Source organism: Lepisma saccharinum, chromosome 13, assembly GCF_977018435.1.
Source record: "Lepisma saccharinum chromosome 13, izLepSacc3.1, whole genome shotgun sequence".
Classification (NCBI taxonomy): domain Eukaryota; kingdom Metazoa; phylum Arthropoda; class Insecta; order Zygentoma; family Lepismatidae; genus Lepisma; species Lepisma saccharinum.
In genome coordinates this window covers 76282987-76297817 of record NC_139241.1, presented here as the reverse complement: position 1 = coordinate 76297817, position 14831 = coordinate 76282987, and the positions used below count along the sequence as shown (strand labels likewise).

General features: G+C 39.8%; 1 protein-coding gene across 3 annotated transcripts in view; it reads left to right on the top strand.

The window, feature by feature from the left end:
* Positions 1-14831, top strand: part of LOC145997434 (uncharacterized) — a 67840-nt gene that overhangs the window by 45897 nt on the left and 7112 nt on the right. For all 3 annotated transcript variants that reach the window (XM_083134472.1, XM_083134470.1, XM_083134471.1), the window contains exons 2-5: positions 382-468; positions 6361-6819; positions 8030-8204; positions 9316-9562. In XM_083134472.1, coding sequence (XP_082990598.1) covers positions 412-468; positions 6361-6819; positions 8030-8204; positions 9316-9562 — 938 coding nt within the window. In that variant the 5' untranslated portion in view covers positions 382-411. The remainder of the gene's footprint in view (positions 1-381; positions 469-6360; positions 6820-8029; positions 8205-9315; positions 9563-14831) is intronic.

Genomic DNA, 14831 nt, shown 5'->3' with positions numbered 1-14831 from the left:
GAGGGACAATTTTCTTTAAACGTACTGGCAACATTGCCAACAGTTATTAATTTCCTTCAGATGATAGTATATTCTAAGACATAAATTCACTTCATATCAATCATATATATTATTAACAAATTACCTGTGATTGTGTTAAAGAAAAGTCCTCATCATGTAATCTTCAGTATTGTATTAAATTTCTTGTCTTGGATATTTTTGCGCTTTCCATTAATCTCTAGCCGCTGGCCGAGCGTGTTGAGTGATTGACTTGCCACCGACAAATTCCAGCACCTTACTTTTCTTATGTGAGAGTTTTAGCTGGAAATGTCCCGTCCCAAAATCTATTTGTAGATACATGCCTGCCTTGTATGATAGTAATTATGTCTTATTTCTTTACAGTTCATTCAACATAAGTGGCAATAATCCACAATGCTTCTTCAACTGAAGGTGACTCGATGCCACAGTTCTTGGCTGTCAGCTATGAAGGTAAGAGATTTCAGCAGGCGAGGAGAGAAAATAAGAGACTTATGAACAGGTTGCGAAATCATTGAAAGATGGTGCGAAGGGGAAGATCAAAATAGTTGAAATAGTCATTATGTACAAAGGTCGGTCAAAAAGAAACGCACAATTCACTGTAACTCGGGAATGGTAAGGACTAGGGAAATGAAATTTTGTAGGTAGAAGCATTGGTCCTTTACCACCTAACCAACACCTAATTCCATGTCGAGAAGAATCCAACAAATCGCAAGTTGCATCACGATAACGCAAGACGGCATGATGCAATCATTAGAGTTCAGAAGATTGGCCATCTGGAATGTGGTGCCACAACCTCCATACAGTCCTGACCTAGCGCCAACGGATTTCTATCTGTTTGGACGACTGAAGGCTCATCTACGTTGGATATGATAACGAGCTCATTATGTGTGTGAAAAAGTGGTGTAAAGACCAGGGGCGGATCCAGGTTTCAGTTTTGGAGGGGACACTAATTTCCAAAAGTGTACACATAAATACTAATGAAGATTACAGCACTACATTAAATTAAAGTTTACCATGGTGAAACAAGTCTTTTATACTTTAATATTTCTTAAAGTACCAATTCCAGTCGTCTGTACATGCGGCCAAGTAATTAAGAACAAATATATTTAAAAATTACATTGTAAAAAAAAACAATATATTAAAAACAGCGTATTCCTCGCGAACACAGAAACGCACAAGTTACAGAAGTATTTTCATATTATAAACAGTCTGTTTTACTTCATTCCTTAATTCTCTTTTGCTTTATAATTAGTTTAATGTAGCACCCGAGTCCTTTTCAGTAACATGCATGATACATGATAAAGCTGCTAGTAATTTGGACACCAGTTGAACTTTTTAATCGTCAAATAATTGGAACTTACTAAAGACATTTACCTCACCCTACAAATACTGTAGCTGTAGTTCTCGTGAATGTTTCCTTGCAAATATGTCAATAACCTCCTCTGGTTTCACGTGGTAATTGTCTTTATGGATGTTCAGGAGAGCCAAACCAATCAATCGTTCATTACCCATTGTAGATCTAAGGTAGGTCTTGATTTTTCGCAGATTGGAGAATGAACGCTCAGCTGTAGCCGTTGTGACTGGAATCACACACAACAGGTGAAGCAAACTTCTAATGTTGGGATACAAGGAAGAAAATTTGCACTCCTCTGCTGGATTACGTGGGGAAGATTTTTCCAAACCGGAATTGTCTCCATAACTTGAGTTCTCTTTCTAATCCTAAAATAGACTGCACATAATCTTCATAAAATGTAGCTGCCTTAATTATATCTTCAGCTGGTTCATCTTCTTCAACAATGAATTTCGGAATTACTTTCTGTACAGTGCTTTCAATCTGGCTTCAGATATTAAATAGTCCAGAAAAGGGATGAACACAAGACATCTGAAATAATCGATGACATTCTTTGAGATAATATTTGACCTATGTCTTTGATTCTGTGCATATAATGTTGGGTAGGATAATGCGATTTAAACCTTACTTTCACGCCCTTTGATTCTTTCATGACGGAACAAAGAACAAGGAGAAACTTTACAAACTATTCATGAGAGAAACATAGTCGATGTTCGAGAGGCACCAACTTTCAACGTTTTTCGGGAACACTAACTTCCAATGGTGTATGGGGGCACCAACTTTCAACAATGCATAACAATTTTTAACGATATACGGGGTGCACCACTTTTCAAAACTGTACACATAATTAATTAGAACTGTCTTTATTAATTTTGTAAATTACATATTATGAGTATAATTTGCTCGAGCATTTGTGGGGGTGGGGGGCACGTGCCCCTGTGCCATGGGCGGAGTTTGAGCTTTTGCTTTGGGGGGGGGGGGCAGGCTCTGGGAGAAGCATGTGATGTACTTGAGGGTTGTTGAATATCCCCTAGCTTATAAGGGGTCCGGAGACCTTCCCCCGGAAATTAAAAAAAACAACTTGAAAACACTGAGTTTTAGGCCTTTTAGATTTGAAAATGTTAAATTTCCTCGCTTAAGTAAACCAATATTAATTAGTATATTGGTTGTCAGTTTTGTAAGAAGCAAAACAGTACGATTATTGCATTTTGCATTTCATTATTTTTTTATTGATACAATACTCGTATTACTTTAAGAAAGTTACGGTACAATAGTAAGCTTCAGAAATTTTAGAAAAATTAAATTGAAAAGTTCTTTTGATGCCTCAACAGTAACGGTTGACTCAACAGAAAGTCATTTTACGTTTTTCCATCTTCAAACTGTACACATCAATCAAACCGTCTAAGACCCGCTATTGCGGCGCAATTACCGCACATGCCAACATGCCAAACGTCAAGATTTGCGGTATGGCTTCATAACACAAATGTAGTAACTGAACTTAATCGTGTGTTATTTTTTATACTTCTTTAAGTTGGGGGCGGGGGCAGGCCCCCCCATGGCCCCTCCAGAACTCCGCCTATGCCCTGTGCCCCGGTCTCTGGGTCCGCCACTGGTAAAGACCAACCTCAAGAGTTTTACGAACGTCCATTCGTGTCATGGAAACAAAGATGGCTGCTGTGGAGTGAAGCATATTCATAGATTGAGTGACATTTCCAAAGGACAAAAGGAACCGCTGCTTCTACCTACAAAATTTCATTTCTCTAGTCCTTACTATTCCCGAGCTACAGTGAATTGTGCGTTTCTTTTTGACTTACCTTTGTATAAGATTTTGTTTACTATCGTTGTATTAATATAAATCAATGAGATTTCATACTAATAGTTGTCTTGCATTGTCGTTTCACTGTTATAGGTGCAGATCTGTTAATGACCTCTTAGTAGCTAAAGTATATTTGAAGTCAAAACTAATTGCTTATCTTTATTGTTGTAACGAAAACTTCCCATCAGAAAATTTTTGTGGGAGATTTTTTTTAGGACAACATTGTTGGGGGCGAATCCCCCTGTCCCTTTAGGATTTGGCACCCTGCTTATGAGCAGAGAGGGATTTGCCAATAGGCTATCCTAGGGTAGCCGCAAGTTAGGGGGGAGGGGTGTGGATGAGACGCTGAAGGGACAGAAGTGACAAAAACCATCCACTATTAATATTTCCAATACAGTAAAACCTCGTTAATCCGGACGAATGGGGGGATAAGTTGTCCGGATTAACTGAAATAACCTAAAATAACAGTAGAAACTGCATTAAAACTCCGTTTATAGCAACCAAACACGTTTATTATGGTGTATTTAAAGGGCATAGGCCTAAATACACTATACAGTACAGTACAAAGCCTGCGGGAAACAGAATTTCATCAGTGGTTGACTGCCTTTTCTTTGGGAAGTTCCCTTGTTGACTTCCAGCCACATTTAAAACCTTGCACTCTGTTTTTTTTCCTTTTGCCTGTCCGGATTAAGCGAAGTTCGGCTTATCGTGGTCCGGATTAACCTTTACTCGGCCAATGGGTCACATGTGACCCATAGAAAATATAGGCGTAGTCGGCCGATGGGTCACTGGTGACCCATCGTACTGATTAAAATGTTCATGTGCTTTTAGGACCTTCATACATGTATGTGAGGTTGTAAACGCTGACAGATGTTCAGATAAGACTTTGAAATGTCATGTGGAAGAAAACCCACCCACCAGGACCCCCCTTCCCCCCTCCCGACTTCAAAGTTACGTATGGAAGCTGGCGCGAATTTTAAAGTTGTACACTTATTTGACATAAAATGTTATAACTCGTAGACTATTTGACCAATCTACTTCGGGTAACTTTTGTTTTTCCGCTAAACCATCAGGACATGCAACCGTGCAGAAATCAAGACGCCAAAGCTAATAAGAGGGGTTGGGTGGGCCGCGGCCACAACCTTTAAATGAAAAAATCATAAAAATGGGGAGTTTGCCCATCTTTCCCCGCTATTTTTGTAAGGGGAGGCACACTTTAGCCTTATTTTCAAAGAATGGTCCTTCTCAACCGAATGAAAGTCATTTCATGTTCCTGGGTGCATTACTATGTGAAAGAACTCCCCATTTTTATGATTTTTTCATTGAAAGTTGGAGGCCGCGGCTCACCCAACCCCTCTTATTGGCTTTGGCGTTTTGATTCCTGCACGGCTGCATGCCCTGATGTTCTAGCTGCAAAACAAAAGTTACCCGAAGTAGATTGCTCAAATAGTCTCAGAGATATAACGTTTTTCTGAAATAAGGGTAAAATTTAAAAATCGCGCGCAAAGGCGGCGGCCAGAGAGAGGTTACTTTCGAAAACCCGCTCGGCGGTCTAAAGATTAGCGAGGTTTTACTGTATTGTGATAATAGCAAAGTAAAACAACACGTCAAGTCCTTTTACTTGTTTATATCATGAAAGAAGGAAGGAGGGAAGGAATATTAACAAAGTTCCCTCGAAGAAACGAATGTAAATATTTTGAATACCAACAATTCGAAGTCAAGTGGACGGATATTGACGGTTGAAATCAACATCCTTATTTCTTACTGCGCTGGGAGTGTGGCTACTGTAATGTGGTGTCGGTTTCCTTTGGTGCGTGTGCGGTATTAGTGCTGTGTGGCGAAACGCGTAGTTCAAGTGGCGCTCATAAACGAACATGAAGTTTAATGAATAATTTTTAATCGGATAGGTCTATATTTTAAAGTTTACAAGTGTTATTAACACAGATCATGTAATTAGTAGACGTGAAGTAGCATAATAACAAAACTAATAATAATAATAATAATGTCGGCAGGGCCTAAATTTTATAAATACTCCCCTATTTATGAGGACCTTTAATTTCGTTCTCGTCTTGGTCTCCAAGGAAAATGTTCAGCCATTCTTGAGATACAAAAACATATAAAACAAAACACAAACGACAAATGCCATTGCTAAAACGTGCCCCGTTGCAGTACCTTGAAGAAGCATCTACCCGTGCACGTGTCTCGGAACAAGCATTCAGAAAATGTCCCCTTCACGTGGACAACGGTTGCACTGTTCCCTCAGCATGTGCTTCGAATATTGTGCTTTGAAAAAATTCTCGGTTGGCAGGACAACTGGATAAAAGAACACCGCACACATGTACGACGTGTACCGTTACGATTCCTTCCCGCCATGAATTTCTTGACGTGCGGCATGAGCCTGTGCAAATGAAGTTGTCATGTACGAGGGCATGTCAATAAATAGGTCGCGAACACTTATGGGTTAGCATCAGTGGTTCTCATACTTGCTGGTTAGCACAACGTGCTATGACGCCAGGGATCTCGGCATGGGTATGGGCGTTCTTTGCGAGTGAGCGTCCCTTCATCAATTTCACCAGATCATCATTCATCCTCATCGTTGAGATTAGCCAAACGTGGAAGAAAATGACGCTAAGTAACACAAATCAAACAATAAATCTTATACTATCCTTCTATAGTGCAGTTATTAACGTTGACGTCTTGTGACCAAGTGGTCCCTGGTTCGATTCCAAGTGCAGGAACTTTGCACGGTGGTTCAGATCTCAGTTTAAACTACAGGCCATAGATCCAGTCCCGATTAGCCCATCATGTATAAAATGGACTTCAAAACTAACTTTGCCCCACCTTATTCAAAGGAAAAGGCAGATACAGGCAAGAAAGAAAATAGTAATAATTTTCCAAAACAGTCAACAAGTTGACGCTCAAAACCTTAATTTAAGGTAATTTTACTTTTGAATGAGGTTTTCCAATGCTATTCCATGTTTAACTCGGTCAGAACCTCAGTGAAAGTTTTATGAGTAATCCGAAAAGAGTTCGAGAAAAATATAAATAAGATACGCGTATATATGTACAAAATTATCATTTTCTAAACTACTTCTCTCAGATCTTCGTATGATCTTAAAGCATACAAAACAAAAAGGAATATCATATTTCATAAAATATATATTTTCTTTTACAGGGACTAATTTTAAAAGCGGCGGTGATCGCGCTGTGTTTTCAAATCTCCTCAACAGATGGCAGGACTAGCAGAAGTATCTCCACGACGCCATATCCTTCAACAACCACAGAATACAGCGGAACCACGCACCCAACAGAGGCACCAAATGACGATTGGATGCCCGCGCAAGGTGACATAGCAGAAGGACGTGTGTTTCACAATGTAATAGCGGCGGCAATGAAAGAACCAGAGTTAAAACAACGTTTGGGAGAGGTATTACCGCTGTTACGTTCGATGCCCTTATCCGAGAGGATCAATCTGGCTACGCTGCTTCACGCACCGCCAAATATGACGTTGCCTGAACTGGGCCGTATGGTTGGTCGTCCACGGAACGCTTCCCTAGCAAGCTTGATGCCTAGCTTGGACATTGTCAATCTTATAAGGGAGCATGTTGATAAAAGGGGACCGTTAAAACCAGAGGTTTGTAAACTATTGTTATGCAATTGAAAAATGTAGTTTTATAAATATATTTAGGACTAAGTACTTTCAAGTCATGGCAACTCTTATCTGAATCCGTTTTACAATTAATGATGATTAATTAACTATGACCATGAGGTATTATAGCTCGATTAAAAATACTTTTTACTTCATTTTAAAAGTAAAAATGACAGGTTGCCAGGACTTAATACAGTAAGGTTGTTCTTTGTGCTAAGTAATATCACCGATAAACGTATTACAGGCAGATATTGAACTCGGGTAGCAAACTATCTTCGTTAAGATTTACTGTCCACAAGAAGTTCTGCCAGTCATCACTGAGAGGCGCCACTGGCATTTTTTTGCTTTCATCTCTCGTCCAACACGTTTTACACTAATAAATTTCAATCCTAGATATCTTTTCTATTTTGTAAACTTTCTAGTTTTGTAGCAGGTTGCTGCCTCTTAAATATGTTTACGTATTTTTCCAGTCCTTTTCGTAGCACTTTCTAGAATATAGATTGCATGATGAATGCTTATATTTATTCTTAGTTAACTGTTTTGAATGTCGTTCATGTTTTCTTTATTGCCCTGTAGGAGACCTAAGCAATGTTCCACAGGGGCTACAATCGAATTATTATTGAGTCTTTTCAATATATACGAAATTATGCATTTGTGGAGGTGTGCATTGTACAGTCACGGACACTTGTGGGTTGTAATGATTCCATTGAAAGTTAATGCGACTGCTACAAACAAACTGTACCACATATGGCAAAGCTAGACAAGGAAAGGCCATAAAACGCTGGTTCCCGCGCACAATGTGCCAACGCTCACAGTGCAACGTTGCCTAGTTGCGTCAATTGTCTCTCACATAAATAATAGACTGTTGTTATCTTAATCTTTCCAACATATATTGATACGATTATTTCATTTTGTCCATTACAGAAACGGGTTGCAAGACGAGAACATACATTGTCGTGAACCTTCGACTAGATCTAAGCATGTGCACTAATACCGATATGGCAACAGCGCATATTGTGCCAGACGCCTAATTTCGTGTTCCCCAGTATAGATTAGTTTCAATACGGTATATCAAGATGCAGCGTTGCAACATTTCTACGTGTACACGTATATAGAGCACATAGCATACACAAAATAGCTTGATGAGGAGGACCTCATTCAAGTTTCCTATGCTACAGTCTGTTATTTCTTACAGGCCCTACACCTGAAGAGTCAACAAACCCGAAGACCTCCGTTGGCCGTCCTGCTAAAGAGTCGCCCCCAGTTGAGGCTGAGGCTCCCCATGCACCATCTGATGGCCCCAGGGCCACCAGGGCCCCCCACGCACCCGGGACCCGTCCACAACAGAAGGAATTCCATAGGGCATACAGGTAGTCACGTGTTATCTTTGTTCACGCTTCGTGTTGGTTCCACGATGCAAAGTGGGGCGATTCAAATAGAGAATCTATAATAAGCAAATGGCTTGTAAAGGCTACAAAGCCGGAACTCTTGAGACATGGCTTGATTTTCAAGTCAGGTAAAAATGGAATTCTCAAATTTGATTAATTTAAATCCCTTGCTTCGGCAACGTATGCATGCTAACTTCGAACCGTCTATATGCAATTTTTCTAGTATCTTATTTACGTATAATACGCCGACCTTCGTGGCAGAGTGATTATCACATCACGCTACAACGCCAGGTTCGAATCCCGGATCACGCGACTTTGAATAACAGTACCAAAACAATAAGAATTATGCTGACCACTATTTATAATAACATGCATAAAATATTAATCAGGAACTTTACTTTTCGTCAACTGGCTTTAACATCTTTTTTCTTTATTAAAAAATATTCAATTCTTTATCCTTTTGACAGTAAATTTCCAAGCCAGGACAATTGTTTTTCTTATCTTAACAACACGTAAGCTAGATAATGAATACATATTGTTATATCTCTATTCATCTCTTTGCCCAATCATGTATTAATAACAATACAAAATTAATTACTTTACATACAGTGGCGGAGATTAGGGGGGCGAGGGGGCAGTTGCCCTCCCGCTTTTTCCCACTTTTGCCCCTGCACTATGCTGAACCTTATGTACCAATGAAAGTAAATTGTCCTTGCCCCCCTCAGTTTCGGAACCCAACCGCCGCCACTGTTTACATATTATATGAATAGACCTAAAAATTACCTATATATACGAGTTATTAATATTAACGTATTAATTTAAACATTTATAATATTATTATTATTTCGGAGACACTAGGTTCGGACCCCCCCCCCCCCGAAAAAATATATTTCTAGATACGAGCTTGCCTTACCCCCACCTCCCAGATGAAAATTCTGGATAAACCCCTGGCGGTGGACAATTTGCCTACTCAATTTGAAACTTTCCTAGTGTTTTTAAGTAAAATTTCAATTAATTCTTGATTTGTTGGACTGTCTTTCGTAATAAACTGGAAGAAATTATAACAAATATATTTTTCCATTTCTCTTTACAGCCCCTGGAGTGACGAGACTCCCTCTCCCGACAAAGCTTCGTCCGCCAGCCCTGTTGCCAAACGGCCTACCTATTCCACCCGACTGGCATCACCGAGTTCCGACAGTCGCCGTCAGAGAGCAGCAGCATATGCATGGCGTCAGACCCACGTCAACCTTACGACACCCTCTGGACGCAGCCGTCCCAACCGTCCACGACTGTGAGTTCTTCACCAATAATCTCTGCTTGGATGTGGCAGATTATCCATCGTGAGTATACTGTGAAAATGCGTCTAATTTCTAGGGGTGTGCGGAAGACATTTCTTGGCCGCGACGGCAAAATTTTAAAATCACAACTGTTGGGACGGAAAAAAAATCGCAATTTCCCGACCAAGTCGGAAGATTTTCTGGACGGGAAAAGTTTTATATCTTCCAGGAAATTTCGATTGATTGATTGATTGATTTGGTGTTTTAAGTCCACTTTAAGCACAGTAAGGCTAATCGGGACTGGACCTACAGTTTAAAGTGGGATCCGAACCACTATGTGCCTCCACCGGGTCAGTGGCGCAGGAACGTTTTTCATTTGGGGGGGGGGTACAAAATTCAGCCTCCCATAGACACATACTACTGCACCTAGAAATACATTTCCGGGGTCCAACCAAGTGTTGCCATAATAATAACAATAATAATAATAAATAATTTTAATTATAATAATTATATTTAATTAAATTACAATATTAATTAAATATGTAAGTTAATTAATATTGTATTGTTGTTATTACATGAATAGGTAAAAGATAGTAAAATAATAGAGATATAAAAGCATATATTCATTATCTAGCTTACGTGTAGTTAAGATCGCCAAGATTTGCATAAAAACAACTGCCCTGGCAAGGAATTTAATGTCAAATAGAAAAAAAATTGAATATTTATTGAATAACAAACAAGGAGTTAGATCCAATTAACGAAAAGTAAAGTTTCTGATTAATATTTTATGGATATTATCATTAGTTGTGTGCATAAATCTTTTGGAACCCTTCAAATCAAAGCCGTATGAGCTAAATTCCTTGCCTTCCAAAAAGTTCAGCGGAAATAACCATCGAATATATAACAAATGCTAAACAATTATATTTTGATTATTTACTTTTACTTCTTGGTAAGTCTCTCGGGTAGTGTCCAGACACCCTCCTAAATACGTCCTTGATACTTAGGTATAATGTGAAGGCATGGGAAATATTCTATTTTAGAACAGCATACACGAATGTCCTGTTATTTAATACAAAATTTGCATAAATATATTTTTCTTTGTTTTTCTTAGAATTTATGTTGTTCTTTTTTTTTTTAAAAAAAAAACAGATTTTAAAACCAGATAACAATCTGAAACATATAAAGCTCTGGACTTCGTTCTGGCCTTATTTGAATTTAACGGAACGGAAAATCAGGAGTTCGAAATGTGAAAATTGCGAACAAAGATACATCTATTCATTTTAATGCAGGTTGAGATTAAAGGGGGTGAGGAGGATTTTGAACCACTGCAACCAGGAATAATCACCTCCCACCCACTGGATATAGAAACCACATTATTGAATATACCATACTTATAGAGTTCCACTTCAGTTCATTCTAATTCTATCCCATAGCTACGCATAAATATATCTTTAAACAATTTATGGCAGATGTGTACCACATCCAATGTCTTTTAGAAGCCATGTATTTGGTATTTACTCAGACATCTGTAGGGCGTTGTATTAAAAAAAGGAAAAAACTGAGTTTAGATGGTTCCCGTAAAAAGTCTAACTTTGTAATATTTGTGATAAATTTGCCAAAGCTTTTATTTCTTATATATTTAGCCGTACCTAATGACACTCTTCAAGCACTGAAAGTACTATTATTACAAATACAAAACCGAAATCCTTCAGATGTCAGAGGAAGCAAGGTAAGGCATACGCTCAATTTTTTTTCCCGTTTCAATCTTTGCTGAACAATATGAAGAACCGCCCAAGGTTTCCTTTCGTATGTAGTGGTATTAAATGCAGATACATGCGTGTGTTTCAGGGTGACATGTCAATTTCTCGTTTATGTGAAAAGGTAAACTTTAATGTAAGCAAAAGCATGTGCGCGTCACAGTTAAAGATTTTAGCATCTACAAAGAAAATCCAAAACACATTCGCACCTCGCCAGCCTACGTGGCGGAGGGGTTAGCTTAGCGCGCTTTGACGCCAGAGGTCCCAGGTTGGGCATGTGAGTGTTCATCAATTTCATGATATCATCGCCCATCCTTATCTTTGCGATTAGCCAAAAGTGGCAGAAATGCGAGGTAAAATAAACCATACAAATCAATCAAACATTCTCATCTCACTCAAAGACCTTGCGAATCCAATCCAAAATCTACCAATAGAACCTGCAGTGAGTTTCATTTATCTCGTGCATTCATCTGACTAATGTAATTTTCTTACAGATTGACTTTAGGGTTTAACTTAAAATGGCATTGTGTTTGTGTTGCATTCGATACCAAAATTAGATTTTAAGCAATTAATGTCCAATTATAAGTATATCTAATACATAGGTAAAAATAATTCCCTCCCTGATAATATCGCAAATTGCACCTTGTTTAAATGTGTAGGAAAAAATTAATTTCACCCAGGAATGATATCGCGATGCGATGAGTCGAGAATTGTCACAGCCTCATCTCGTCTCCTGTGTGGCGAGGTCCTTCTCGTTCTTGTTTGTGTTAATTTTTGTTTCGGTTTTCCACTCGGAAGTCATTAAAACTTATTCTAGATTCACTTCATGCTCAGATAGGCTAATCGGGACTCTCTTAATATTTAGGTTTAAGTATAGTTTTCCGAACACCGCCTTACAAAGTCATGAAAAATATGGGTGAGGTACAGCAGTACATTGTACCCCCCAAGTTGGTCTGTAGTGTCTCGTCTCGTTCGTGTAAGTATTTCGTTTTGGAAAATTCCATTTTAAATATTCAAAATAAAATGGGATGAGTCATATACCTTTCTGATGAAGATTTGTATATACATCTTCGAATCAACGCGACCATTTCTTTAGAAAAGTGTACCCCCCCCCCCCTTACGCAAAGGAGCATTTGTCTGCAACGTGATTTTCTGAGAGCAAATCTGATTCCATCGTTCCACACACATTTTAAACAATTTGCATCTCCTTAAGGAGGTTTCCAAGAACTTAGGTCAATGAACTAATAGTGGAACCACGAGCAAAACAACCTGCGCAGACCCGCGACTGCTGTGCACCGTAACCCCGCGAGTTAGGGAGGGGGAGAGTGGACCATGCTTCCTTATGGACCGAGCTGAAGGGAGGAAGGGAAAGCTGCGCGGGGACTTTTCGTCCAAGGTTTTTTTCTTGTGGTCCCTCAATAGTAGAATAAGTTTAGAATGGTTTGAATTTCTGTGGTAAGGAAGATAATGTTTGTAAGTTATAAACAATATACACTTTTTTATTGGGCGAACTGAAAACAGGTTCTTTTAACAGTAGCACCTTGCGTCTGCTGTCAAATTACCAAGGGGGGGGGGTACAGGGGGTACAACTCGATTTACGGATTTAGAGGGATACAGTACCCCCTTCAAAAATTTAGGTGGGTACAATGTACCCCTGTACCCCCCGTTCCTGCGCCACTGCACCGGGTATCGAACCCGGGATCCCTTGATTACAAGGCGACGACGCTTCTGCATTTCTGGAATGAAAGCTAACGATTTCCCAGAAGTGTCAGACACTTACAATGCAGAAAACCTCGAGAATTGACTACTAAAATGACTATTCGACATTTCCGGACTGTTCTGGATCTCAGAGTCTGGAAATCATTTCCCGAAAGGTCCTCCCCGAGATGGCGCAGTGGTAGCGTCGTCGCCTGGTAATCGAGGGGGTCCCGGGTTCAATACCCGGTGAAGGTACATGGTGGTTCGGATCCCACTTTAAACTGTAGGTCCAATCCCGATTAGCCTTACTGTGCATAGAGTGGACTTTAAACACCAACTCAATCAATCATTTCCCGAAGTCGGGATGGGAAACTTTTTTTTTTTCCGATCCCGGTCCCCGCTTTTCGGGATCCCGCACACCCCACTAATTTCTATCAAACTCGCCTCCAGACCAGTGGCGTGTCCAAAGGGGGATTGGTGGGTGTTATAACCAGTGGCGTGCCCAGGATTTTCGAAAGGGAGGGGGTTACCTATGTACCTAAGTAGTGTTGATGGAGTGACTTGTTTGAATAGTTAATATTATTGGGCATGTCTTCATCTCACCTCTCATCTTGCCATCTTTTCGTGCCTTTGACGTTCTTGTTTTAAGAATACTGGGCCAAAAGGAGGGTTATAATCTTCACCAACCCCTTTTGGGCACGCCACTGGTTGTAACCCCCCTTTGGGTCAGCCTTAAGAAAAATAACTTTAAATGCTGTAAAAAATGGCAAAATATGGTTGATTGCTAAAAAGTAAGACCTGAAACCCACCTCTTTTCGAAAATCTGGCCACGCCAATACTCCAGATTCATACAATTCAGAATTCACAAGTAAAAAAATTGTGATTTGACAGGCAAGGGCGCCCGCAGAGAGGGACCAGGGGAGGCGGTTGCCCCCCGCCTCAGATACCTGGCAAAACTTTATATAATCATAGTGAAATTGTGGCGTGAAAAACATGAAGGAGGCTGCCATAACTGATCTCCGTTTCATATCTGTGCAGGAGGGATTTACCACTAGGCTATCCTAGGCTATAGCCTAGAGACCGCTAGTCCAGAAATGATAATACTAAAATAAAACAACATGTCAAGTCCTTTAGCTCGCTTATTTCATGGAAGATAGTAGAATGGAGGGGTTCCTAGCGTTCAAATAACTTCTTACATCGTAACCTTATTTTTAGAAGTCCCATAACAGTGCTCGAATATAAACAATTGTTCCTAGAACAAACGAATGTAATAATTTTGAATGCCAACAATTGAAAAGTCAAGCGGAGGGATATTGACGGTTGAAATCAACATCCTTGTTTCTCAGTTCGCTGCCAGTGTGGCTACCGTAATGTAGTGTCGGTTTCTTTTCCTTGGTGGCGAAATGCATAGTGCAAGGAAAAGTGAGAAAAGGAAAAAAAAAGCATTTTTCGGAAATTCTAAAGAAAGTACCTAAATTATGTTATTTTTCTTCTGTTCGGAAACTATGGCTAATGCAATATATCTAGTTCAGTAGGCTCATCGGATTCAACTGTAACGGGTCCTCCGATAAAGACCCCGAAATGGTAACCACAGGCTGGGACGGCTTTCAACTCACAAGGGAGGTTATCTAAGTGTCCCCCTTCAATTTCCATGAAACTTGGCAGCTGTATAGAGGGGCCCAAAGGAAGAAATACGTGTTTTTTCGTTTCGGCTAAAACACTGTTTTAGGGGGCAAACCCCCCTCAAATGTGAAGATGAGGACAAATTGAAGTGGGGATCTGCCCCCCTGTGTCCCCCTCCGATTTCCATCAAACTTGGCAGGTGTATAGAGGGTCCCAAAGGAAGAAATACATGTTTTTTTGTTTCGGCTAAAAAA